General features: G+C 42.1%; 2 protein-coding genes across 2 annotated transcripts in view; both read left to right on the forward strand.

Annotated features, from left to right (window-relative positions):
• Nucleotides 1-16,604, forward strand: part of frk (fyn-related Src family tyrosine kinase) — a 24,418-nt gene extending 7,814 nt beyond the window's left edge. The window contains exons 3-8 of the mRNA XM_061704089.1: nucleotides 6,012-6,172; nucleotides 6,346-6,514; nucleotides 11,549-11,707; nucleotides 12,883-13,064; nucleotides 13,239-13,398; nucleotides 13,519-16,604. Of these exons, the coding sequence (XP_061560073.1) occupies nucleotides 6,012-6,172; nucleotides 6,346-6,514; nucleotides 11,549-11,707; nucleotides 12,883-13,064; nucleotides 13,239-13,398; nucleotides 13,519-13,727 (1,040 nt within the window). The 3' untranslated portion in view covers nucleotides 13,728-16,604. The remainder of the gene's footprint in view (nucleotides 1-6,011; nucleotides 6,173-6,345; nucleotides 6,515-11,548; nucleotides 11,708-12,882; nucleotides 13,065-13,238; nucleotides 13,399-13,518) is intronic.
• A 3,030-nt stretch (nucleotides 16,605-19,634) lies between these two features.
• The window catches only part of nt5dc1 (5'-nucleotidase domain containing 1), a 33,441-nt gene continuing 25,518 nt past the window's right edge, over nucleotides 19,635-27,557 (forward strand). The window contains exons 1-6 of the mRNA XM_061704090.1: nucleotides 19,635-19,926; nucleotides 21,786-21,877; nucleotides 24,936-25,007; nucleotides 25,241-25,350; nucleotides 25,474-25,553; nucleotides 25,644-25,725. Of these exons, the coding sequence (XP_061560074.1) occupies nucleotides 19,693-19,926; nucleotides 21,786-21,877; nucleotides 24,936-25,007; nucleotides 25,241-25,350; nucleotides 25,474-25,553; nucleotides 25,644-25,725 (670 nt within the window). The 5' untranslated portion in view covers nucleotides 19,635-19,692. The remainder of the gene's footprint in view (nucleotides 19,927-21,785; nucleotides 21,878-24,935; nucleotides 25,008-25,240; nucleotides 25,351-25,473; nucleotides 25,554-25,643; nucleotides 25,726-27,557) is intronic.

Consider the following 27,557-nt stretch of genomic DNA (forward strand, 5'->3'; position numbering starts at 1 on the left):
CACCAGGGTGAACCCCAACGTACAGGCGCCAAGCCGGGGGGCAATAAGTATACCCACACCCGCTCGGCGGCTCTCACCGTGGGCAACTCCAGAGTGGAAGAGAGTCCAACCCCTCTCGAGAGCACTGGTAACAGAGCCCAAGCTGTGTGTGGACGCGAGTCCGACTATATCTCATCGGAACGTCTCGACCTCACACACCAGCTCGGGCTCCTTCCTGCCAGAGAGGTGACATTCCACGTCCCTAGAACCAGCTTCTGTAGCTGGGGATCGGCTCGCCAAGGTGCCTGCCTTCGGCCACCGCCCAGCTCGCACAGCACCCGACCCCTATGGCCCCTCCCACAGGTGGTGAGCCCATGGGAAGGGGGACCCACGTTACCCTTTCGGGCTGTGCCCGGCCGGACCCCATGGGTGCAGGCCCAGCCGCCAGGCGCTTGCCTCCGAGCCCCACCTCCAGGACTGGCTCCAGAGGGGGGCCCCGGTGACCCGCGTCCGGGCCAGGGAAAACCAAGTCCATCGTTTGTCATCATCATAAGGGGCCTTTGAGCTGTGCTTTGTCTGGTCCCTCACCTAAGACGCGTTTGTCATGGGTGACACTGCCAGGGGCATAAAGCCCCAGACAACTTAGCTCCTAGGATCATTGGAACACACAAACCCCTCCACCACGATAAGGTGACAGCTCAAGGAGGGGACTGGACAACTTAAATAAAATAATTAAAACAAAAGACAAGATTGACAAACTGCTAAAAGCAGAGCCAACGAAGTGCTAATTGAGAAGGGATTTAAAGTGCTCCAGTGTTGATGTCGATGAGGTTCATGGTTCTGGCTGAAGCATGGACAGAATACAGCTCTTATTATTAACATTTTATTAATATGGCTATTAAAAGTTTGAAAACAATCTTTAACTGGAAAAGATCAACCATGACGTGTAGAGGTATGCATAGATGGAAAAATAAGCATAAACGTGTTTGAAGCCACATTGTAATCGACTTTACGCACCATACAGCTGACACGTGATTTCGGTGCAGTGTAAGTCCGTGGGAGTGTCAGTAATGAACTTTAATTAGTTGAAACCAACACAATCACCGCTATGTTAAGATGCTTACATGAGAGCCATTTAAAACGGGCGTGTGACACACAACACAAGATTAACTTGTGCCACCCTGCCACTGCCAGTGATTAATCACTAATACTTATTGCGCACTGTGCATGTGGCGGGTGGCGGGTTATTGGGTAAAGCGGTCGCACCGATCACTTGCTTTACTTGGTCACATCACGGGTTAGATTAACGCCATTTACATTTTACTTTTCATTTATATTTTTCTTAAAATGTTCACAATTCCTTGGAGCAAATTAGGAGTCGTAAACGAGACGGCGTGTTTCACTTGATTTTTGAAAACTTGAACACATTCGGTTGGACAATTTCAATGTCCCAGTGTGAGAAATCTGCTGGCAGGAAGAACAAGGTTACTGGTCTAATGTTGCCCCAAAGGCCACAGCTGGAATCAGGAGCCAGATAATATGGAATCCAGTTGAACCGTATCAAAGGAAAACGGTGCACCACGACTGGATTACAACCGTTTCCATGGCATCAACAATGTCTTATGTTGAGGAAAAAAAAAAAAAAGTTAAATACACGTGGTGTCGTCACTGGGCACCCCGGAGAGGATGTTTGCGCTGTCAATTCTTCAAGGAGAGCTTGAGGTCAGGTTCACACATTTTTAATATCGTTGGCAACAGACAACAACATTATGTAGGTATGCTGGTGCTAATGTTTATATGCAAACATTTCGGCCATTTGCGACAATTTATGTCCAGTCGGCGGCAACGGCAAATAGAGCCAATAACTGGGCTAAAATCATGTAGTCTGACATTCGTGGAACTTCTACCTTTAATGAAACCTGGTCATAGTGGATTATCGACGGGAGTACCTTTTCAAGTCTCGCTGCGAGGGCTTTCGAGATAATCTTGATATCTACATTAATCAGTGATTAGTAATTATACAATAATTCGCCGGGAGAGTGGGGTCTTTACCTGGCGTTAGTAATAATTTCATTGAAGTATGTCGGATGAATTGCATATTCTTCGGTGAGATGTTAAATTTTTTTCCTCCATTTCATTTTCTAATTTTAGTTCTTGTTTTGTCTTGTACGAAGAGTATATGATATGATTCGACCTCTCATTACGGTTTTCCACACCAGAGATGGGGATATGAATTTAAAAAATAAATCGTCCCATTCTTTCCTCACAAAAGTATCAAAGTCCGAGTTCTTAAATAGGCACGTGTTAAGGCGCCATGTTGGCAGGGGTTCCGGATTTGACTCAATTTTTAGGTTTTAGAAATTGGTGCGTGGTCACTGATGATGATTGGATGTATTCTGGAGGTAATTGTTTGACCTGCTGAAGTATTTGAGAGAAAAAAAATCAATTCTTGAGAAAGAGCGGTGAACCGACGAGAAAATATGTCTTCTCCTTTTGTACGGTTTTTCAACCTCCATATGTCAACAAGTCCAAAGTTGTCCATATGCAGCTCGAATATATTGGCACATTGTGGCTGATTGCTATTTTTCAGATTTGAGCGATCTGTAAGGGGATTTAGTATAAGGTTAAAGTCGCCTCCCAGGATAATTGTCGAATTGGCTGACAAGTTATGCAAGTTTGAAAAGAACGTGAAAAAAGGCTGGATCATCTTTATTAGGAGCGTATACATTGACAATTGTGTATAGTTTGTTACATATTCTAGCCTATGAAATTATGTGTCAGCCTTCCGGATCTGCTACTGTGCTATTTATTGTAAAGAGTAGTCTTTTATGAACTAGTTTTGAGCCTCTTCTTTGTCTACTGTTATGAAAGGCCGAGATAGCCTGAGTGAAATTAGTCAGTCATTTTTCTTCTGACTCCATAAGGTGCGTTTCTTGTAATAGGTGGTCTGCTTTAAATTTAGTTCTATAATCCATAATCTTAATTCTCTTTTCCTGCGATCAAATGCCATTGACATTTTATGACACAAAAGTTAAGTGTGACATATAATGGGTGCGTGTATAGTAATTTTAAATAGATTGGGTACCCTGTATTTTTTAGTTTTCGGGAATTTTTGTTGACAAATGTTATTTAGAGGGTGATAAAGATGATATATTTAAGTACAGGAAAGACAGGGTACATAGAAGGGGCGCAAACTAAGATAGAACATAGAAAACAAACATTAGTGATAAGGGGATAATATGGTGTGTGGTAGTTGTTTGTAGTGTACAAGGAGAGTTTTGTGCGATTTGTGTGTTTAGTGTGTGTGGAAACAAGCAGAGCAGGAAAACAGACAGAAAGGAATGAGAATTCATGCTGGTCCGTTCTTTTGTTTGCCTCAGCAAAATGGAAAGAATGAAGCAAAATACAATGCGCTTTTGACAACAGATCAGAAGTAGTACTTATCTCGAAGAGCCAGGGCATGACGTTGGCATCATGAAATAGTTTGACATCGACGTATAGCTTGGTGAGAACCCGCCGCGCTTGTTTGCCTTTCTCATAGTGAGCTTGCACACACGCCATGGCGGCGGAGTGGATTACTCTTGTTTTCTTTGTGACAGCAGTACCAGCTAATTCCAGGTCTTGGTACTACCGCCGGTGAATGCTTGGTGCACGCTATTTTATTATCCCGATCCCCCCCCTCCCCAAGGCCCACCACCACGGCTACCGTACCTATGAATGCTACACAAAATGTAGGGAGTATTTCGGACCCTGGATATGTTTTCCCAGTACTAGTTAACGTACTTTGTTGGTTCACAAGCAAGCCTGGGGCATAAATGTCACCTATATTCAAAGTCTGGATATGTTTGATTTATTTATTTATTTATTTTTTTTAGACAATAAGGAGTGACAATTGTGAGGTTAGCTCATTTTATTTACACTTGTTTTTAGTGATGCACCGAAATTTCGGCCCCTTAAATGTTTCGGACAAGAATGGACAAAGTGTATTTTCGGTTTCAGTCCGAAAGACTTTTGTCACCAAAATAAAATGGCCGATACAGGATGTTGTTATGCCGCGAGCAAAAATTCTGCCCCGTGTGCGGTTGTGTACACAAAATTGTAAAAAAAAAAAAAATAATAATAGTTATTGCCAGGAGGGAAACGGCGCGTCCACATTGAACAGTCACCCAAACTTATAGCTTATTAGCAAATGGACATAATTTTTGGTTTCTTTAGCTGTTGTGTTCATGTGAGAGAGCAAGTTCAATGGCAGGGATCTCGTTTGATGTGCGCCCCGCGTCCTAGACGCACTAAAATGATGAGGGACGCAAAAAGCTTTGCGAATGTGCGCCCGCTGCCTCTCAGCATTGCTTACCTACATATGTGTGCAAGGCTCGAATTAAGCGGTCTCGCATCGCAGTTTCTGTCAGAATTGGTGTTTTGTACATCATAAAACATTGAAAAGCAAAACTGCAAAATCAGGTTTACCGCGGAGACGGCCGCGAAGACTGCTGTGGCGTATATGACAAAACACGCTTACGTCACCGATGCCTGTGAAGCGTTCGATTGAAAAGCTCCAAGACAGCGGTTGCAAAATGCGATGCTGAAAGAAAAAAGACATGGTGAAAGTGTGGTCGCATTTCACAGTGAAACGCAAGACGAGCACCCGTTCGTTGTAACACTGACCTTTCTCCCTGCTGAATATGACGCCGCATCGCAGGACCTGCGAGATGAAGGTGAAGCGGAAATTGATGAGCTTAATGTTAGCTTACTTTACTAACATAACGTTAACGCTGTGGGCTGCGGAGTGTCTCTCTTAATTATGAGGACAGTATAACGCAACCATAATGCTACATACAGTGTGCTTTTTGCTCAGTGCAGTCAGTGTGTCACATGGCCAGTCTGATGCATCACAAATGTGGCCAGAGAGGAATAAGAGTAAAATGGTAAAATCATCAGCATGTACCCAAACAGAGGAGGAGGCTTTGGGTGAAGGGAGATGAAGGAAATATTTCTCTCTTGAGGTTTCATTTTAGTTAGAAGAAATTGAACACTTCCAAAACTTATAGTAGTACAAAGAATATTTGTCCTGTTCCTAAACAGCTGGTCTAAGATCATAAATGCACAGCCATGAACCTAATGTATTAATATGTCACAAAATGCCTGCTGCTTAAGTGAAAATGCACAAAGGCTGTTAAGTGGGAACTAACTAACTTAGTTAGTGGGAACTAAGTGGGGGAAAAAAAGCTCTTATTAAAAGTGCATAGTATCTGAAATGCCATTATGAACCAAAACAAAGTTTTTGAACAAACATAACCATTCATTTAAGACTTATTAAATTAAACCATGTAAAATTGTTTGAGAGTTAACAGTTGTGTCAACATGACAAAGTTGTGCTCATGTTTACCAGGGCATAATTTGTAATACGTGTACAAGTCTTTATTATGCTCTATCATCATTGTCAGTGGCATCAAAAAAACATCATTACTATCATTTATCTTGAAACTTTTGGGGGGAGGGAAAAAAAAGAGCAAGAGATAAAACATTAATTGTACAGTGTAAAAGATTAAAGATTAACAACTGTAATAAAAATCTTCAATATAGCAGAACCATGAAGCAAGAACCTCAATGTAGCAGAGGATTATTATTATTATATATCTGTATTCCGTGATAAATTGGCTGGCAGTTTCATTTTCTTGAGTAAAACATGCATAAAATCCACTTTTTTGTGGACTATGGACCATGAAGACCCCATACCTGTTAGGTATATGGAAGATATATGATGATTATTATCAGAATCAGAATCATCTTTATTTGCCAAGTATGTCCAAAACACACAAGGAATTTGTCTCCGGTAGTTGGAGCCGCTCTAGTGCGACAGACAGTCGATTTACAGAACACTTTGGAGACAGAAAGACATTGACAAAAAAAACAATTGTGCAAAAAGATGCAGAGTCCTCTAGCACTTGGAGCAGTTCGAATGACTCATATTGCAATAGTCCGGTGCAATGACCATTGTGCAAAGGGCGCTTATATGATGTTTTGTCTTTCAGTGTTGGACAATGGAAGGGTGAAGCATTATAAGCTAAAAAAAACAGAACATGGTCTCTATATCTCAAGGACCAAAGTATTTAAAACACTGAAGAATTTAGTGCATCACTACTCAACACAAGCTGATGGCCTCTGTGTGTGTCTAGGAGAACCATGCAAAAAGGTACGTTTTAGGTTGTAACATGTTTTAGGTACATTTGTACATGTTTTGTTATTCCAAAAAGACTATTTTCTAAATGATATATAGTGAATGGCTTGCTCTGAATGAGAAGTCACAACTTCTAATATTTAACCCTGCATAAAAAAAGAACAAAATTATTTTTTCTGTTTGTGTAGATTGAGGCTCCACAGACTCATGGCCTATCCTATAACACTGTGGACCAATGGGAGATTGACTGCAATTCCATCAAGCTCCTACATAAACTGGGAGCAGGTCAGTTTGGAGAAGTTTATGAGGGCCTATGGAATGACACCACAGCCGTTGCAGTGAAGACACTCAAACCTGGTAATGCAAATAATGTTAAAAAGATCCTTCTTTGTGGACAGGGGAAATTTTGTATGCAATCACTTAGAGCAGGTATGGGTGGGTGGGGGGGGGGGGGAAAGTGTGCACACGTACTAAAACTTTGGAGTCGAGGAAAGGTAGCGACTCATGAAGTGGCAAATACAGTAGAAGCCATGCCTCTCACACATCCAGTTTCAATATCAAATGTTAATTATTGATTAGATTTTGGACTCAGTATTTAAAATCTTCCACCCTAGCTACTGTATCTCTTCTCCCTGGAGCCTCACTCTTCGCCATCCACCTCTCTCATTCACGCACATACTGTATATTCTGTCTTACTTCAACCCATCTTCTTTCCTCTCCTTTCCATTGCACGCCTCCACCTTTCTAAATGTTATTCCACCTGCTCCCTGCTTTCACTGCAGATAACTACTGCGAACAGGAAAGGGCTCAGGGCTGATCCCTAATGCAGTCCCACATCCACCCTAAACTCCTGTCACACCTACAGCACACAACACCACTGTTCTGCTGCCCTCATACATGTCCTGTTACATCTTTAGTTGTACATTGTCGTGTGGTAGGGATCTCGGGCTGGAGTTCCCGAAGTTGTCTCGATAGTGCTAAGGCTACTGGCGTCAACGGTGGGGGTGCTGTGGATAAGTTTTATTTGGGTTGTTATCTTATTGGTTTGCAGCACAGCAGCGGGTTCGGTTTCGTCTGTGCCTTGTTTGGGCATTTGAGTTGCTGGACAGTCCCTGTTGTAGTGAGAATGAGGTCATGGAGGTTGGACCTGCGTGACCGGTCCGGTCTCACTGTTTTGACCATCCTTCGCTCTGTGCATGGTGCATAGTGGGTGTATAATTGTGTGACCACCCCTTCAGCTGCGTGGGGTCACAAATTTCTGTGAAGTGCGCTTCACAGAGGCGCAACAATGAAAGCCCACGATAATGCAGAGGACCTGGCAGACAACTGAGGAGAAACCAAAGGTAAACTTGCGCGGGGCACAAGAAGGAAGAATCAGTTGCGGCCGACGCAAACCACAGAAAGATCAAACAAAAAGCAGGGAAGTTGACATCATGAAAAATGCAGAAGAGAAAAGAGGGTGGAAACCAGCACAGACGGAAGTGCTCATTGCCGAGGGCGTGGGCCAGCTAAGTAGAAAAGACACAATGAAGGTTAGCGCGATAGCTCAATTGGCAGTTCACCGAGTATGGACAGAGTCCGCAATCTGCGTTTCGGAGGGCGCAACCTTGCTTTCCACCAGGGGGCCGTGTGGTCTGAAAAGGTTGAGGGAAGGTCCAGTGTCACGAGAGTAACCCCTGGTGTACATTTCTGGCATCACCGTTGCGGTACCCCCTTTTGTAAGATTGTCATCTGGCTGCGGTGTTGATAGAGGCGGCGCTGGCGGGAAGCTCAGGGTGTAGCAGTGACTCCTTGGACATAATCGTGAAGTCGGCCGCACGTCATGTTGGAGTCCACGTTCAAGTGTGGTTGTCAAGTAGACCTTTTCCGACCTGCCATTAATGGTGAGATCACCTAGAAGACGCCAAATTGGTTGTTTGTCTCTTTTGCTTGGCAGGTGTTGTCGGTGTCATTCTGTGAGTCACATAAATAGTTGGTGACTGTTTAAGTCTATTTGTCGAAATGGGTTTTCGTTGGCGAGGTTTCGATTTTAGCAACAGGTGTTCCCTAGTCATCCGTCGCGATCCGTTGCACCAGACAACTGTCCTTGCCAAGTGGAGCGCTAGGTGGATGTAGGAGGACGTCAGGGTCTACACGGACTGTCAATACAGGCTGACCGGGCCCAGGTGTGTGGCCGTCAGGCTGTCGTGGGTCTTGCTTCATACTGTTTGCCAAGCTGCGAATAACCTCAAGAATTGCCTGTACGGCGGCACTAAGTTTCACATGTTTGGCCCCGGATCGACGTGGACGTTCTTGAGGGGTTGGGGACAAGGAGACGTACCGTTTGGGTCTGTCTTGTTCGAGCGAACATTCTCAAACTGTGCTGCAATGGTTTATCACGTGATCTGAAAGGTGCTTGAGAGCGTGCGTCGAACAATAGTGGAGTTACTGTGTTAAAATTAATTTTTTTATTTTTGTACACACAGTTTATTTGCTCAAATTAAAATTGATGCATGGGTGTTGCCAATTGCTTTAATCACTTTTTATGTATAAAATGTAGGGAAAATAATGAGAAACCTTTATCTTTCTCGTAATCTGAAGGTTGCTAACCTTTATGAAATTTTGAGGCTTACTTAAACTCAGAACACACACAAATACGTACACCAGGCATTCTCCTAGTGGCCGTCTCACAGTAGGGCAGCGTGGAGGAATGGGGTTATCAAGTGGTTGGGAGTCCCTGTGGCACCTCAAATTGCGGGAGCATATCCGCTACAACAGTCATCAATCAATTCCTTCCCCCAGTTGCATCATGGGGGTCATGAGGAGACTTACGGTCCTTCCAGGTCATCCTGCGTGTCTCCACAGTAAACTCCTTGTCTTCTTAGGTTTTACGAGGGGGAAAGACTGAGCTTTATCTGTTTAAGTGTCACTATGACTTGACACAGACATCCTGTGACCTGGGGGTCTTGTACAAAGGAATAGGTCAGTCTTTGTGTTCATGTGGCGGTCGGATATTCGTTACATTATGCAGTACCACAGTTCCTCTCTGGGTACTCTGTCATAGGTATAGAGAATCTAGAACTCAAAAGACACAATGTAGCTCCTAGTGACCTTCTCTGTACTTCTCCATCAACACCCTCAATGCAAATAATGAATCTGTGCTACTCTTCCTAGGCATGAACCCATACTGTTGCTCGCAAATACTCAATTCTGTCTGTGTCTAGCCTCCACTACTCTTTCCCTATAACTTGTGTGATTCATCAACTTGATTCCGCTACAGTTCTCACAGCTCTGCACATCAGCCTTGTTCTTAAAAATGGGCACCAGCACACCTTTCCTCCATTCCTCGGGCATCTTCTCACCCACTAAAATTCTGTTGAACAACCTGGTCCAAAACTCTATAGCCATCTGTCCTAGATGCTTCCATACCTCTACAGGTATGTCATCAGGACCAACTGCCTTTCAATTTTTCATCCTCTTTAGCGCCTACTAACTTCCCCCTTACTAATCCTTACTGCTACTTCCTGGTCCACCACACTTGCCTCTTCTACTCTCCCTTCTCTCTCATTTTCCTCATTCATTAACTCCTCAAAGTATTCGATATATCCAGCACACTACTGGCACCAGTCAACACATTTTCCATCTCTATCCTTAATCACCCTAACCTTTCTCAGCTTCCACCACATGGTTCTCTGCTTTGTCTTCTTAATCTTCCTCACCACAACCAGAGTCATCTGACACACCACCATCCGATGGTGTCGAACCAAACTCTCCCTACCACAGTCTTACAATCATTAACCTCCTCCATCGTCTGCACAGGATATCCCCCTGTGTGCTTCTACCTCCGCTCTTGTACGTCACCCTATATTCCTACCTCTTCTGGAAGAAAGTTTTCACTACAGCAGTTTCCATACTTTTTGCAAAGTCTACCACCATCTGGCCCTCAAATTACCTATCCTGAATGCCGATCTTACCCATCACTTCATCACCCCGTTTCCTTCAGCCACATGTCCATTACAATCTGCACCAATCACGACTCTCTCTCTGCCTGGGATGCTCTCAACTACTTTGTCAAGCTCCCTCTTTCACCTCTAGTTCACATCCTACCTGCGGGGCATAACCACTCATTAGATTAAACAGAACACCCTCAATTTGAAGTTTGAGCCTCATCATTCGATCTGACACTCTTTTCACCTCCAAGACATTCTTAATTAACTCGTCCTTTAAACTAACCCCTACTCCATTTCTCTTCCCATCTACACCATGGTAAAATAATTTGAACCCTGCCCCTAAGCTTCTATCTAGCCTTACCGCCTTTCCACCTGCTCTCCTGGACACGTCTACCTTTCTCCTAATCATCATGTCAATCAACTCCCTCGCTTTTCCGGTCATAGTCCCAACATTCAAAGTCCCCACATTCAGTTCTTGGCTCTGTGCTTTACTCTTTCTCTCCAAGAACCTGCTTACCACCTCTCCTTCGTCTTCGGCCCACATTAGCTGAATTTCCACCGGCGCTGGTGTCGGATGTAATGAACCCCAGCTACAACCGATCCGGGATAAAACTCTTTGGATGAACGCTCATATTTGTTTGGCAAACTTTTAAGCTGGACGCCCTTCCTGATGCAACCCTCTGCATTTGTCCAGGCATAGGACTGGCCTACAGTTTGCACTGGCTTGTGCCCCGGGAAGGCTGCATTTTTTGGGGTTTTTAATAATGACACTCAAGCCTTTAAATTGACCTTGGAGATAAATAAAGTACATTCATTGATCAATCGATGCAAATGGATCTGAAACAAAATGAAATTGCTGTATGGCGATGGCCGGGTGGAATTACTTTTATTGGCATCTACTTGTCAAGGCAAATTCCTTACAGGTGTGCCTGTGTGCGTAAGCACGATCTGATCGTACACCATTTTCAGTTTTTGTGTGTACGTACACTTAGTAAGAATCCTACACACTTTTTGAGAAGTGAGGCGCCAGATGTATGACAGAAATGCTATTTTAAGGACAAAATATGTGCACGTCTTACATAATAATTATCATTCAAATATGACACAAAACCGCTGAACGGCAAACCAACATTAAGTAACATTAACTCATTTTGTGCATTTTTTTCCACAAGTGTTTAACGCTGTGTGTGGCATCCAAGCTTGCCTTTCTTTCTGCGCTGGCGCATGTCATACTGGAACAGATGACCCCTCCCCAAATTGTTCCCCAAAGTTGGAACCTAAAAGTTGTACACTGATGCCCGACTTTTGTCCTCGTATAAGCTATGTTGACAAATAACTGAATCTTTTATTTTGTCCACTGACTGGTACTTTTTACTTTACCACTTGATACTTAAATAATAATTAATATACAGTATATGAACTCTTTTTTTTTTCTTAAATCTTTTGGCTTATCTATCACAAGGTACCATGGACACTGAAGACTTTTTGAGAGAGGCTCAAATCATGAAGAGACTGAGGCATCCCAAGCTAATCCAACTTTATGCCGTCTGCACCATGGAAGAGCCCATCTACATTATCACAGAACTGATGAAGAACGGGAGTTTGCTCGAATACCTTCAAAGTACATGCTTCTTTTTATATTTTTATACACTACATTATTTTATTAATTCTTATTTCATTATATACATTAATTGTTACAGTGATTGAAGTTCAACGAGTACTCTAGACTCTTACATTTGAAAACCTATACGCCCCATACAATTTGGGAATTAATCTCATACTATTTCAGTAAGCTGTTGTTTTATCCTTTAGAGAACACGTATAGTAGAATGCTTATGGAGTTTTACTACAGTACCTATATAATTCAACTGGCAGAGCACAAAAAAATCCATTGCAGGATATGGATGTCTATGAAACCTTATAACAGTTCTACTCTGCTTTATGTAAAACAAAATGTATAAAATCCATTTTGACTATTCGCTGCAAGTCTGCCCATACTGTATGTAAAATGGTTGCCTTATTATGATCAAAACCCCTCATGATTGTGAGTCTTATGCGATGTGAAGACATCAGAAGTAGCTTTGATTAAAATCGGTGGGGTTTTTTTCCTACTCACAGAATTCAACTGATATAACTAAAACCAACTAACGAAAACCATTTTGTTTAGCGCCTGGTGGCCGGGCCTGCAACCATGGGGCCCGGCCGGGCACAGCCCGAAAGGGTAACATGGGTCACCCTTCCCATGGGCTCACCACCTGTGGGAGGGGCCATAGGGGTCGGATACAGTGCGAGCTGGGCGGTGGCCGAAGGCACGGACCTTGGCGAGCCGATCCCTGGCTACGGAAGCTGGCTCTAGGGACGTGGAATGTTACCTCCCTGGCAGGGAAGGAGCCCGAGCTGGTGTGTGAGGTCAAGTTCGAGCTCGCCTGCACACACAGCTCGGGCTCTGGTACCAGTCCTCTCGAGAGGGGTTGAACTCTCTCCACTCTGGAGTTGTCCACGGTGAGAGGCGCCAAGCAGGTTTGGGTATACTCATTGCCCCCCCGGCTCGGCGCCTCTACGTTGGGGTTCACCCCGGTGGACGAGAGGGTAGCCTCCCTCCGCCTTCGGGTGGGGGGGCGGGTCCTGACTGTTGTGTGTGCCTATGCAGCAAACAGCAGTTCAAAGTACCCACCCTTTTTTGAGTCCTTGGAGGGGGTGCTGGAGAGCGCTCCTGCTGGAGACTCCCTCGTTCTGCTGGGGCACTTCAATATATACACACATTGACTGTGACTTATTTTGTGTAAATAATTGCAGAGGACAAAGGTACCAAACTGCAGCTCTCTGACCAGATTGAGATGGCTGCTCAGGTGGCATCTGGTATGGCTTTTCTGGAGGTGCAGAACTACATTCACAGAGATCTTGCTGCCAGGAATGTGCTAGTAGGGGAGAACAACATCTGTAAGGTGGCAGATTTTGGTCTCGCCAGGGTCTTTCAGGTATGTCTCACGTTCGTACACGCTGTATGAAGAATTTAGGTCTAAAGTTTCCTTTTGTGTAAAATGTGCAAAATATAAATCCTTACTCTGTGTGTTCTTTTTAGTGATGTGGAAGTATTTTGATTGTGTGATTTGTGTTATTTGAGTTTTGAATAAAATCTGTTTTGTGTCCAGACTGACAACGTGTACGAGGCAAGAGAAGGTACCAAATTCCCAGTGAAATGGACTGCTCCGGAGGCCATTCACAACAACATTTTCACGATAAAATCGGATGTCTGGTCATTCGGTATTCTGTTGTATGAGATCATGACATTTGGTAAAATGCCTTATCCAGGTAAGATCATGTTTTTAAAAAATCAATCAATCAATCACACCCAAGCAATTGTACTTATTTCCATACATTTAATTTTTCTCTGGTTAGCGCCTGACTTTTTTCTCCTTGTTTTTGTACAAGACCTGACAAACTACCAAGTTGTCCAGCAAGTTCCCCAGGGCTACAGAATGCCATGTCCCCCCAACTGCCCCAAAATCATGTATGGCATAATGATGGACTGTTGGAATGAGAATGAAAACGACCGGCCCACATTTGAGACCTTGCAGTGGAAGTTGGAGGACTTCTTTGACCTGAACGCTAGTTCCTATGACAACAGTGGCCACTATTAGCACACTGAGCATGTGAATGCAACTTATCATGAATTTAAAAAAAACTAATCAAAAAACACTTGCATCCATACATGCATTCGGGATGTATTTAGAAATTCCACAGTTAAATTCAGACGCTGATTGACTTTTGGATGTAATTGAATACTGTGGCACACTTTAAGGAAGCTGCCGCGTAGTCCTGGTTATGCCAGCTGAATGGGCTCAAAGGCTGCTTTCAGCACAGAAATAGTCTTTACTTTATTCAAACGAAGACAATCTTTAGGTGACCTAGAACTGAAGCCAGGAGGAGCACAATGATGGTAAAGACCTCTAAATCAAAGTGTAGGAAAGCAGAACGTAAGTGGAGAAAAACTAAACTCCAAATTGACTATGACCTCTACAGACAAAGTCTTTGTCATTTTAACCAAGCGTGAGTCAGGGCTAGACAGCAACACTTTTCTGAAATCATCAGTAAGAACTTCAACAATACTCGCACTCTGTTTGCTGTGGTTGACAAACTCACAACCCCCCCGAATCAGATAGCTCCTAACAGCAGATAAATGCAATAAATTTGCTTATTTTAGTGAAAAAATTTAATCCATCAGGTTAAATATTAGCACAAATCAGCAAAATGATAAAATGATGCAGCATCTGAAGCCACCCAGGAAAAAAATCGGTCTTACCATGTAAGAATTTGATACAATTGACCAAAAAACTGTAGAGAAACCGGTTCAGCAGCTGAAACCATCAACGAGCTGTCTTGACTCAGTACAATCTGACTTTTTCAAAGATATTGCGAAGTCTGTTCTAGCTGATTTGCAGCAAATAATCAATTGCTCGCTTCAGTTAGGTGAGTTTCCTAAAGCTCTTAAAGTAGCTGCCATTAAGCCTCTGCTAAAAAATAGAGCGCTGGACGCTTCCAAGTTAGCAAGCTATAGACCCATCTCAAATCTCCCTTTCATAGCCAAGATTGTTGAGAAAGTTATTTTTAGTCAACTCAGCAATTTCTTGAACTTAAATGGACTTATTGACAAAACTCATCATAGTTCAGAATCTGCTCTTATCAAAGTGCTAAATGATATAAGGTTGAATACTGACTCAGGAAAGGTGCCAATTCTGGTCCTGTTGGACCTCAGTGCGGCTTTTGATACGGTAGATCATAACATACTGCTGAACAGGTTGGAAACGTGGGTAGGACTAAATGGAACAGTCCTTAAATGGTTCAGGTCCTACCTGGAGGAAAGGAGTTATTTTGTAACCATTGGAAGTGTTCAGTCTCATCGAATGGCAATGACCTATGGAGTCCCTCAAGGGTCGGTTCTTGGACCCCTCCTGTTCAGCCTGTATATGCTACCCTTGGGTCAAATTCTTCAGAAGTTTAATCTTGACTATCATGGCTATGCAAATGACAGTTATATCTAGCAGTCTCTCTTGATGACTACAGTTCAATTGAGGTGTTGTGTCACCGCCTAAAACAGATAAATATCTGGATGAGACAAAATCTTCTTCAATTAAACCACAACAAAACGGAGATAATTGTTTTTGGCAAGAAAGAAAAAGAAAATTGATGTTAATAAATACCTGGAGTCACTCTCTTTATAAAAACCAAAGACCAAGTCCGAAACCTTCGTGTTCTGATAGATTCTGACCTGACGTTCAACAGTCATATCAAATCAATTACTAAAACTGCCTTTTACCACCTGAAGAACATATCCAGAGTGAAGGCTTGCATGTGTCAAGCAGACCAGGAGAAGCTCATCCATGCTTTTATCTCAAGTAGACTTGACTATTGTAATGGTCTTCTGACTCGACTCCCTAAAAAGAGCATTAAACAGCTGCAGCTCATTCAGAATGGCGCGGAACAAAGAGGTCAGAACATATTACTCCAATTCTCAAGTCGTTATACTGGCTTCCAGTCAGCTTTTGAATAGATTTTAAAATTCTGCTACTGGTCTATAAATCACTAAACGGTTTAGGTCCTGAATATAACAATGAAATGCTAATGGCAAATAAACCCAGTAGGGCTCGGAGATCGACAGACTCAGGTCAAATAGTGAAGCACAGAGTTCAAAGTAAACATGGTGAAGCAGCATTTGGCTATTATGCTGCACACAAATGGAAGAAGTTGCCAACAGAAGTGATGTCAGCCCCAAGTGTGCATGTTTTGAAGTCCAGGTTAAAAACTCTTCTTTCTTTTTTTCCCCATGCTTTTTGAAGCATTTCCACTTTGAAATATTTCTTGCACTGTATGCTGTTTTAATTGTATTTAAAAAAAAAAAAAAGAAAATCCTCTTTGTTTTAAATGTTTATACTCCTGTTTTTAAATGCTTTTAATCATGTAAAGCACATTGAGTTACCTTGTGTATGCAATGCGCTATATAAATAAATTAGCTTTGCTTTGCATATCTTGATGAACCAGTTCTTCCTGGCCCACATTCTTTCCGCTTGCTACATTCTGTGCTTTGAACGGGATATGACGATAAGTGAATCATCATTACAACAACACCTTACCTCAGCTGATTGCATTAGTAGGTATTAAAGTAATCTAAAGTCTTGAAGCCATGTACAGTAACTCTGTAGTTCGTCTGTACACTTTTTTTCTCCACATAAATTGAAAGCAATTGTATTTATGTATTATTGATGATCAGCGGGTGTCATTGATTTGCTTTACTTTTGAGCCTAATTGTTAAGAATCACTTTAAATGTTTCATTTGTATGATATGATTCACAGTACAACTAAGCATGTCCTTTTAACAAATTAGCTTAGTGGCCTGTATAGATTTGGTGATTTTGTATGTTTTAACAAAAGTTTATAATGTTGAATGAATTATACATTGTGTATCGATAACCTTACTGTATTTTATGTTGAATAAAATATGTGAATCAAACAATTATTTAGAAATTATTTGTCGAGGTGGATAGTAACGTGCTACATTTACGCTTTGACATTTACTCAAGTAACATTTGAGATAAATTGTACTTGTGAGAGTAGTATGAATTAATCATACTTTTCACTTTTACTTGAGCATTTATGTGACGAAGAATCAATACTTTTGCTCCGTTACGATAATCGACTTCCGCATAGGGCGCCCTTGCAGCCAATCCAATGGGATCACTTGTCATTTGACTTCAATTCACCAATCAGATGGCAAGAGGCAGTCACATGACTGCAAACAAACCCTTCATGGGCCAATCAAAGTGGCTTGTTTTAGGGGTGAAAAAACAAACAACGGGTGAGTGCTTTGTCATGCAGCTCTTAAATTGTGACTGTCCAAACTTGGATATTTCAACCCACTTCTAACTTGAGAAAACACCTTGAAGGTAAGTTGCAGGGGTTTCTCTCTCTCTCTCTCTCTCTCTGCGAGCACACAGACTTTCAAGTCTGCTCTGCAAACAGTTTCTTCATGAAGTCATTTAAGTGAATAAAGCAAACAATGTTTCTGTAGGGCCCAATGCATGTGTTTTTGGTTTTGGGGCAGTTTAAAATTGAAATAGTGGCAGGTGTGTGTGGATTTGCTGATATTCTTATTATTTTAATCAGAAGTTACTCATGAGTTATCGCTACTTGAGAAGGTTTTTCACTGAGTACTTTCTTACTCAAGTAAATAATTGGAGGGACACTTTTTACTTGAGTCATATTATTCGAAAGTAGCAGTACTCTTACTTGAGTAGAATATTTAGCTACTCTGCTTATTTGCCATTCCAGACTTCCTCATGCAGTTCCACAGTTCCTCTCTGGGTACACTGTCATGGGCTTTCTCTCCATCTACAAAGACTTAATGAATCTGTGGTACTCTTCCTCGGCATGCAACCATACTGTTGCTCGCGAAGACTCCCTTTTTTCCCCCCCCCCGAGTCTAGCCTCCACGACTCATTCCCATGTGTGTCTCGTGAACTTTATTCCTTGATAGTTCCCACAACTGTGCACATCACCCTTGTTCTTAAAAATGAGCACCAGCCTACTTTTCTTCCATTCCTCAATTGTTTTTTGTCAATGTCTTGATGTCCCCAAAGTGTTCTGTAAATTGACTGTCTGTCGTACTAGAGCGGCTCCAACTACCGGAGACAAATTCCTTGTGTGTTTTGGACATACTTGGCAAATAAAGATGATTCTGATTCTGATCTTCTCGCCTTCCAGAATTCTATTGTACAACCTGGTCAAAAACGCCCCAGTCTCCTCTCCGAGATGCTTCCATACCGCCGTCAGCAATGTCATAAGGACCAACTGCCTTCCCATTTGCATCCATTCATTATTGCTACTTCTACTCTTCCTTCTCTCTCATTTACCTCATTCATTCATTCGTTTATCTTCCGCAGCGCTTCTCCTCACGAGGGTCGCGGGGCGTGCTGGAGCCTATCCCAGCTATCATCGGGCGAGAGGCGGGATACACCCAGCCAATCGCAGGCACGTATAAACAAACAGGCGTTCGCACTCACATTCACACCTACGGGCAATTTGGAGGCTTCGATCAACCTGGCGCGCATGTTTTCCTGGGGATGTGGGAGGAAAGCGGAGTGCCCGGAGAAAAGCCACGCAGGCACGCGAAGAACATGCAAACTCCACACGGGCGGGTCCGGGATTTGAACCCCAGCCCCCAGAACTGTGAGGCAGATGTGTCCACCGTGCCGTTGTTCAAACTTGTGAAAGGTCATTTTTCAGGTGCTGCTTGATTGTTCGTTTGCAGTGTCGGTTTGCATGCACTCATCCAGCCGAGGCTCCCTCTCGTGGTTAGGCATGTCGAAATGCTCTGTGGGGGCGGGGACAAGAAATAAACGCTAGGGGGAGCCATGCCGCCGTCATAGCTTACAAATGAGCCGTGAATGAACCAGGCAGTTCTACACAGCGGTCATCGAATCGGTGCTGTGTTTTTCCATCACGGTCTGGTTTGGCGCTGCTACAAAAAAAGGACAAACTCCGACTGGAACGGACAATCAAAACTGCTGAAAGGGTTGTCGGTACCCCCCTACCCGCCCTTGAGGACTTGCACGCTGCCAGAACTAAGACAAGAGTGTGCAAAATCCTCTCGGACCCTCCACAAGCCGGTCACCGGCTCTTCCGGCGCCTTCCCTCAGGTAGGCGCTACCGATCAATGCAAACCAGAACTAGCAGACATTCCATCAACTTCTTAAACCGCTAACCTACAATTCCATTACAACATGATGGCAATTTTTTGTCTTGAGTTCGTTGTCACATTTCTGTGGGGCCAATTATGTACGATTCGTGCACTCACTGTGGTTGTCTCGCCACGCTGCACTCTTTGCATACACTGGCCACTCATGCCAGAGTAGCATCTGCTCCATTTGCACACCGATTGAGGAGTCTCTGCAACATTTGCACAATCGACATTGTCCCAGACTATCTAGTGACTACTCGTCACTGTAAACCGCATCCGCTCCTTGAAGTCTCGGCGCCCTTTGCACAACGGTCATTGCACCGGACTATTGCAATATTAGTCGTTCGAACTGCTCTAAGTGCTCGAGGACTCTGCATCTTTTTGCACAATTGTCTAAAAAAAAAAAAAATGTCCCGGCATTACCAGATAACTATTACCCCCTTATTGCTCAGTGACTGTTTTTTTTTTGGGTCAATGTCTTTATGTCTCCAAAGTGTTCTCTATCAATTGACTTTCTGTTGCCGTACTCGAGCGGCTCCAACTACCGGAGACAAATTCCTTGTGTGGTTTTTTTTTTTGGACATACTTGGCAAATAAAGAGGATTCTGATTCTGATAACGCGTGAAATTCTTTACCGATTGAAACAAGAAATGGCTTTGTTTACCTGAAGTACAAAGATGCCGGAGTATCGTGTGGCTCATGGTTGCAAAAAAAGGAGCCATGATGACTCCTCCAGACGGATCCTCTCGGAGAGGTATTTTGCGGACACTAAGATTGACGAGCGCGACCGACAGGGGGCGGTAACGCTGTTGACCGGCAGACGAAGAAGACGCCCGCGCCAGCATCGGAGCTATCGACGCCAGTAGCAGCGGATGTTGGAAATCAGGTGGCGCTCCAGCAGCGAACTTGACCCAAAGACTGCGGTGTACCGTCAGTCACCGTCAGTCAGCAACGCGTCATCACGGTGTTCGTCGTCCGACACATTTTTGGAACGTTTTCCAGCTTCAGCGACGATGACCGATTTTTTCCGTTTGCTGGATTGCGATGTTATCGGTTTCGACTTAGACCATACGCTGTGCCGGTACCATCTGAAGGAGACCTCCAAGGTGAGCAGGAGATTTTGAGATGTTCGAGATTTTCGAGATTTCCCTCCACCGATGTGTGCGAGTGGCTTGACATGCAAGTACCTCACAAATGGGAGTGAGGGTTCATGTGACGTCACTGACCAATTGACACTTTACTACAATGGCGAGACGGCATCTATAACATTGTACATTTACACTTATTTGTTTTTGTTTTAATTTTTTATTTTGCTTTTACTGTCTGCAGCCAGGTCGGCATGTCAAAAGAGAATCTGTTCATTTGCATGAAATGAATTCAATAATAAATAAAACCAGAGCGTGTGAATGCTGCAATGCTGAATGTGGAATTAACCAACGGTTCGTCATGTGGAATTGGACGGAATGATATTAAATGATTTAGAATGACGTTGAATAATATCAAATAATGTGGAATGATATGGAATTGAGTGAAATGAGCTCAACAGTTTGAAGTTAGAATGGTTTGAATCGGTCAAGGAACGTGCAAGCAGCAGGGAATAATGTAGAATTTGTCTTCATGTGGAAAATATTTTGTCATTGGAATTGTTTGTATCAGTAAAGAAGTGTTGAAGCAGGAGGGATTGATGTAGAATGTGTCTTCATGTGGAAAAGTGTAGAATTTGAGGAATGTGGAAAATAGCTTGTAGTTGGAATGGTTTGAATTGGTCAAGAAATGTGGAAGAAGGAGGGGAAAAGGTAGAATTTGTTTTCATGTGGGGGAAACGTGGGTATTTTAAAGTGAACACAAGGAAGTTGAAACGGTGCGAATCGCTTGAGAAATAAGGAAACTGGCTCAATTTGTAAAGATTTAGAATTTCGGGCTTTTATTTTGAAAATTGTGAAATAGGGGGAATGGGAGTGGGTCACAGGATGGTTTGAATGAGCTGAACACGAAGTTGAAATTGTTTGAATCGGTTGAGAGATAAAGGAGGTGTAGCTAAATTTGTAAAAAAAAAAAAAATAAACTTTGGGGCTAATAATTGCGCCCACAGTTGATTTCATATGACAGGGGTATGTATGACTGCATATATGGACAGTTATTGCTCATAAATGTACATACCCTAGCAGAATTTGTGAAATATTTGTATTATTTTCAACATGACTGATGACTGAACAACAGCCATCATTAATTCATTCATGGTTTTGTTTAATGATAATGCTTGACCGTTTAATTTCAATCCCATTAAAATAAAATGAAATGTTTCTCCTGGCCCTTCATGTTTACTTTTAAGAATTGTACCCATCTTACAAATTCTGTAATCAAACATATGAGCACAACTGTGTGTTTTCTCGTTTACTAAATAAAAGTAGGGCTGTGAATTTCAAAATAAGAGCAAGTAAATTAAATAAAGAATTACGTGTTCAAATAAAGTGCTTAACTTCAGAATAATTCCCTGAAAAAAAACTAACAAAATACAGATAATACTTCGTTTTGGCCGTATGGGTAGAGGCAAAATCACGCTTTGTAAGAATGCATTATACATAGGTACAAGGGTTTTCCAGAATTTTGAGGTCAATTTTGGGGGTGCGTATTATACACGAGAAATTGCGGTAATTGGTTTTCAGAATTTTTGTTCTGCCAAATATCAGAATCTGGTTTGTCTTTAAAAAAAAAAAATTCATACCGGTCGAGGCATAATACTTGTATCTCTGATCTTTTTAGATAATTGGTTTTGCTGTGCTTACTATATTCCTTTCCGTTGGATGAAAAAAACGAAAGTCTGAATTTAAAAAATGCTTCTTCTTTTTTTCAGATCGTGAATAATCGCCATCGTCTTATGAATTTCACAAGGAATGTCTGCTTTCTGAATGTTATGGTTTTCCAGATTCCACTGAGTAATGTGATTCGATATTTGTTTTTGCAGCTAATCTACGAGAGCTTCGCCAGGTATCTAGTGGAACATAAAGGCTATGACAAGGACCTGTTACACCTAACACCTGCTACTTGGGATTTTTGGTAAGTCAAATGAATAAGTGACAGAATATAAAATTGAGTGTGGAGTGCCTCAAGGATGAATTTTAGGTCCAATTATTTTTAATCTATACATGCTTCCACTCATCAGGACACACGCCATCGGCTTCCACAGTTAAGCAGATGACACGCTGTGATCCCTGATGACACAGGGCCAATTGAAACCCTTCTTAACTGTAGTTCAGATATTCAGTCATGGGTGAATTAGCTACAGCTCAACCAGGACAAAACTGAGGTTTTAGTTATTGGTCCTGAAAGCAAGAGAGAGAAACTGTGACTGAAACTCAATATTTTAAACCATCACAGTGTGTAAATCATAGGTCTTCGCATGACGGTCAAAGGTGCTAAAAGGTTTGAGGAACGATGCATTTATATGGAAGAAAAATATTTAATATTGTGCATTATTTGTTGTATTTGTAATTCAACAATAGCCCCTTGGTATGCATCATCTCATTTTCAAGGGGGTCCTTTAAACACATGCATATGATCACTGATCTACAAAAGAATAAAGGTAAATGAAAATCATAATGCAAGTACTAATTAAACACACACGCACTGCTCCCCTAAGATGACCCACCCACAAACCAGCCAATAGTTCATAAGATGGATGTACATATATATTAATACAAAATATAGATAGTGTACACAACATCAAGGCACAATATTTTAAAGAATTTTGTAATTGCTTTATTCTTTGAAGCATTATTGAAATGCCTTGATTTTAGTGAGCTTCCTCCACAGTCACAGCCAAGTATGCAATTGTACTAATCATTTCTTAATCGGTCTTAAATAATACAGTATAAAGATGCTATTAAAAATCCCTAATTGCTATTGGTCTTACACAGTGCAGACATTTTTTTGGTTGCTTTGCCTCTGTTTACGTTTGTCTTGCTGATAAGCTTTTTTTTTCTTCTTCCAAAGAAATTAAAAGCAGCAACTCCTGGATATTTTTAAACCTGTGCGACTGTACTTTTTGTAGATACAGTCAGTCAGTGCCATATTCCAATATTTTTTGAAACCTCGTCACCATTACATGAACGTGGCCTGCTCATTAGCACGGTCCTGGAAACAAAAATTCACTGCCTTGAAGCACATGTAGAGGTAAATGGACAGTCAGGGAATGAAACCACTCTACCGATTTCTCAAACTGGTGAGGAGGAGCATGCTAACAGACAGCCACTTAGCCCCACAAAGAGGACGGATGTGGACTGTGAAAATGGTAATGGGTCATCCAGAAGTTCCCCCTAGAATTAACTGGCAGCAAAGCCTAAATATACGGGACAGCATCCAAAAGGGAGGACCGTAAACCAGCAGCTTCTTCAACCCGGAGAGAGGACGAAAATCAAGGCAAAACATTGACATCAGACTAACAAATAGATTTGAGCGACTTTTAAAAGACCCTGGCAAATAATGCTCATCCCTCACCACCACTGAATGGTCTGAAACTAAATCATACAGGAAAAAAATGGCACCCCAAACGTTAATAGTTGGTGATGGAGCTGTCAAGGATGTGAAACGTTTTTGAAGCAAGAACACAAAAGTAGTCTGTTTTACCAACGATATGGTGTCTGATATCTTAAAAAAAAAAAAATCATGGACGATAATGAGCACTCAACTGTGAAATCTGTTCGTATACACACAGGGGCCCTGGAAATTGTCAAGCAGCAATCGGAGGTACTGAAAGGAGATTTCATTGAGCTAACAAAAGTGCAATGTGTGGATGCCGAGGTTTTCAGAAGTGGACCACTCCCGATGGTACGCTCTGGAGATGCACATTTCAGCAGGCTTTTACAATTAAATAAGTGGCTTAAAGGAGTGTGTACTACGGTATCGGTGAGCTTTATTGACAATTTCTGCATTTTTCTTGGGAGCGCAGACATCTTTTCAAGACAGACGGTTTCTGTCTCAATAGACAGGGGCTTAAGTTATTGGCTGCCAGCGTTTTTTACTGTGTACGTCATTCAGCGGCATGAAAGGAAAACATTGCCCTTGTTGATGTGGCTGAAGGAGTAAAAGGCGCAGAAAGACTCTCCACCTGTACCTAACCAATCGGAGGAACAAAAGATACGATGACACAAGGCGCAGATGGAGTCACGAGCGTCAACTCAAACAATCGGAGGAACAAATGAAGAATGAGATGCGGCAGCACTTGGAATCTCCCACGCCCCCGCCCCATTGGAGCAAAGCCCCATGCAATACTTGGGTTGTTCCTGGTGAAATGTTCATGTTCATAGCACCTTTGGAAATATATTTAGTGAGCCAAGTGTTCTACACTTACTTCAGCCACTATACAACTAAGTTCAATGTTCATCTTGGATGCTGTACAGGTGGAGATTTAAATTGTAACATGGTAAAATGACCTAAACCTCAAAGCCTATCAGGCTGCACCAAACCTATGGTGTTTTATTGACAGAGAAAGCTATGAAGGTTGCCAGCTTGTTAGGATCAACCTGTGTGTGTGAATCTGCCGTTTCTGAAAGGAACTGCATCCGAAACAAACACAGAACACACCTCACTGATGGACACCTGCAAGACTCACTCAGAGTTGCAATGTCAAAGTGCACCCCAGATTCGAACTCACTGGTGCACTGCCAGGCTTCCCACTAACAGACAAAGAAACAGATGGAGATGTTCTCAGTGGCAACATGGCAGTGCCATGGCAAAATTAAATTCAAATATTGAAAATGTGTTTTTAAAAAAAAAAAAGCTTCATGATAATCAACATGAATAATTCTAAATTATAACATATAATCCAAGGTAATTTGAGCAAATTTGTTATTTCAGAAATGTGTATCAAACTGGTAGCTCTCCGAATGAATCCGTGCCAAGAAGTCGCTCTTGGTTTTAAAAAAGGTCTGTGACGCCTGCTGGAGGTAACGATGGATTCTACGGCTGCCCTGTAGAAGTTCACTCGCAGCTATTTTGGGAGCTGTGCTTTCCTCAAGCATCGTATTTCCTTTTCTTGTGCAAATTTTCAAAATTGACGCATTTCTTTAACTTTGTTTTGTGGAAATGGTCATTTAATGGTTCATTTGGTGTCCAGTTTTAAGGGCCTCGTGGTGGACCTTGAAGATGGAAACTTAGTGAAACTTGCCGAAGATGGAACAGTATTGAGGTATGCTTTTACACTAAAAAAGACACATTCTAAACACATCTCATCACATTGACCCTTTCACACTGGCCATTTAAAATGACCTTTTTCCTCACGCTGTCCTGTGTGCACTCACTACCATCGCTACTGTTTCACCTCTGATGCACCAATTTACTGGGAGGCTAGATTGGAAACGTGTGTTGATGTCTTTGTTCTTGTGGGCTGAGTATAAATGTGTGTATGCTTTCTTTGATTAGAGCAACACATGGAACTACTGACCTGAGCACGGAAGGGATCATCAAACATTATGGTCCAAAAAGGGAGTGGAAGCACTTTAACAGCCTCAATACCTCTTTTGCAAGATCTGGTATTTTTCATTATTTGACTTATTGTGTTGCATAATCTGTTTTGTTGTGATTGGATTCTTGCTTTTTAAAAAAAAAAAAAAATATTGTATTCATTTGCTACCATTATGTTTTTGACTATGCAGCTAAATACTATTTATACGACAACTACTTTGATCTACCTGGTGCTCTCCTCTGCGGAAGAGTTGTGGACATGTTCTACGAGGTAATATTTAATTGAAACCATGTACGGTACATAGGTTGAAAAGCCAATGGAAATAAAAACAATTTTATTTGATGTATATTTTGTGAACAGTGGGGAAATGAAGTGAATTCAGACTTTTGGAAAGACATGGTCGCTGCCATTGACCACAATTACAACACATCGGCATTTAGAGGTATGAATTTTATTCCAACTCAGCCCATTACCCTATACTAAATGTATTGGATGGACTCATAAATTGCATGCAACCAAGGTTTTACGCTAACACTGGCCAACTTGCCAAATGCCGGTGGATTTCATCAGTGGCTAGTGACATTGCCTCTCCCACTAGCCACTTTAATTATTTTTTGGAACTACGGCACGTGTCGTGTCGGCGACGTAGAGGCACTGCGGCTTTGATGATGATATTCTTTACTTCAAAAGGCAATGACATGCCATACCCACTAGATTGCACGACGAGTGAGCGAGCGACAATGAGGCAGGTCATGAATCACAAGACGAAACAATATGAATACGAATGAATACATTAACCAACAGTTAGTGAACAATAATCAAATAAACGGGATGAATGAACACACATACTGTAATATCTGCTGCTACGACTACTAAGGAATAATTAACATCAACAATAAAGTCAATCAATAATTCAACTCATTACACAAAGCTGTTAGGCATGCAGACTTGACTATTTTTATTTGATGTGTGTTCTAACGTTTGTGTGTGCTTGCAGTGATGAATAAAATCATGGCGATACAAAAACCCAGAGGATGACAAGTTTGTCCAAGTGGACACGTGTGCACAAAGGATCTACTGGTTCTCCCCAAAATCCAAACATCCAAAAGTGCACCAAACAAGATGAGACAACATCACTATTCGCTACAAGCGTTGAGAAACAAGACAGGCTTCAAAATGTCTCTTAAAGCCGAATAAAACGCAAAGTGGATGTTGAAAACTGGCATTTACAGACGGAATGGACTAAGGAGTATTTATTTAGTTTGCCAAACGCAACAAGTATTAAACCGGTAACCTCGTGATATGGATATGAGACCTTTTACGGTCAGAAACAGTAAACAACTGCACGCTTGCTGTCATTTAATAAGTGAGTTGACAACAAAACTAAGCAGCTTGTCACTTCAGCTATTGGAAAAAGACACAGCAACTCTTGGCAGAATGGAACTACTTGCAAAGGATGTTGCAGGAAAGCTCCTGGAAACCTGGGAAAAGCATGCGAATGTATCTCTGTTGCTGTGGGCAAATCAAAGTGTAATGCTAAAATGAATTTCTTTCTCTATCGTATTTAATTTTCTATTTTAAAAGAGACACACCAAAGTCTGACACTGTATATATGGTGCTTCTTGGCGCGTTAAACATTGATGTAATCTTGTTTTGATTGTGCACAGGGGTCAAACTCCTTTAAAAGGGTTGTAAATCTAGTTCTTTATTCTAGCTATAATCATATTAAACATAATTATCCAGCATCAGAATTGTGGCTTGTGAAAATGCTGAGTGGCAAGTCACTCTGGGAAACCACTAGCCACAGTAGCTGGTGAGCAAAACAGTTCATGTCAAGCCCTGCATGCAACCCACAAACTTGATGTTGTTCTGGATGTCACCACAGCATAAAGGTTAGAATTCTGACTGGATCTTCAAACCGTCAGGGGTCATGATTCATCGTGGTTTGTTTTGACCGATTTCCAGGACAATAGTTGAAATTAAGTCGGATTCGGATGTATATCCCCCTTGTCAGTTAAGGGTGGCGTTAGCTCATCTTTAAAACTCATTGACTGCTGTTGAATTCAAATATCAATGGAGGACTGGCAGTCAATGAGTTTTAAGGGCCTTGGAGCCGGAATGAAAAATGGCAAATCATTTTTGGAGAGATGCTCGCATCCTTCCTGCTGACTGTCGTCACGGTGTCCTTGAGCACCAAAACCTAGGTTAAGTGGTTCCGCGCAATTTGCACCCACCTTCACTCTTGACGTAGCTCACTATGTGCCTACATGTGAG

This window comes from Phycodurus eques, chromosome 18 (genome assembly GCF_024500275.1).
Source record: "Phycodurus eques isolate BA_2022a chromosome 18, UOR_Pequ_1.1, whole genome shotgun sequence".
Taxonomy (NCBI): Eukaryota; Metazoa; Chordata; class Actinopteri; order Syngnathiformes; family Syngnathidae; genus Phycodurus; species Phycodurus eques.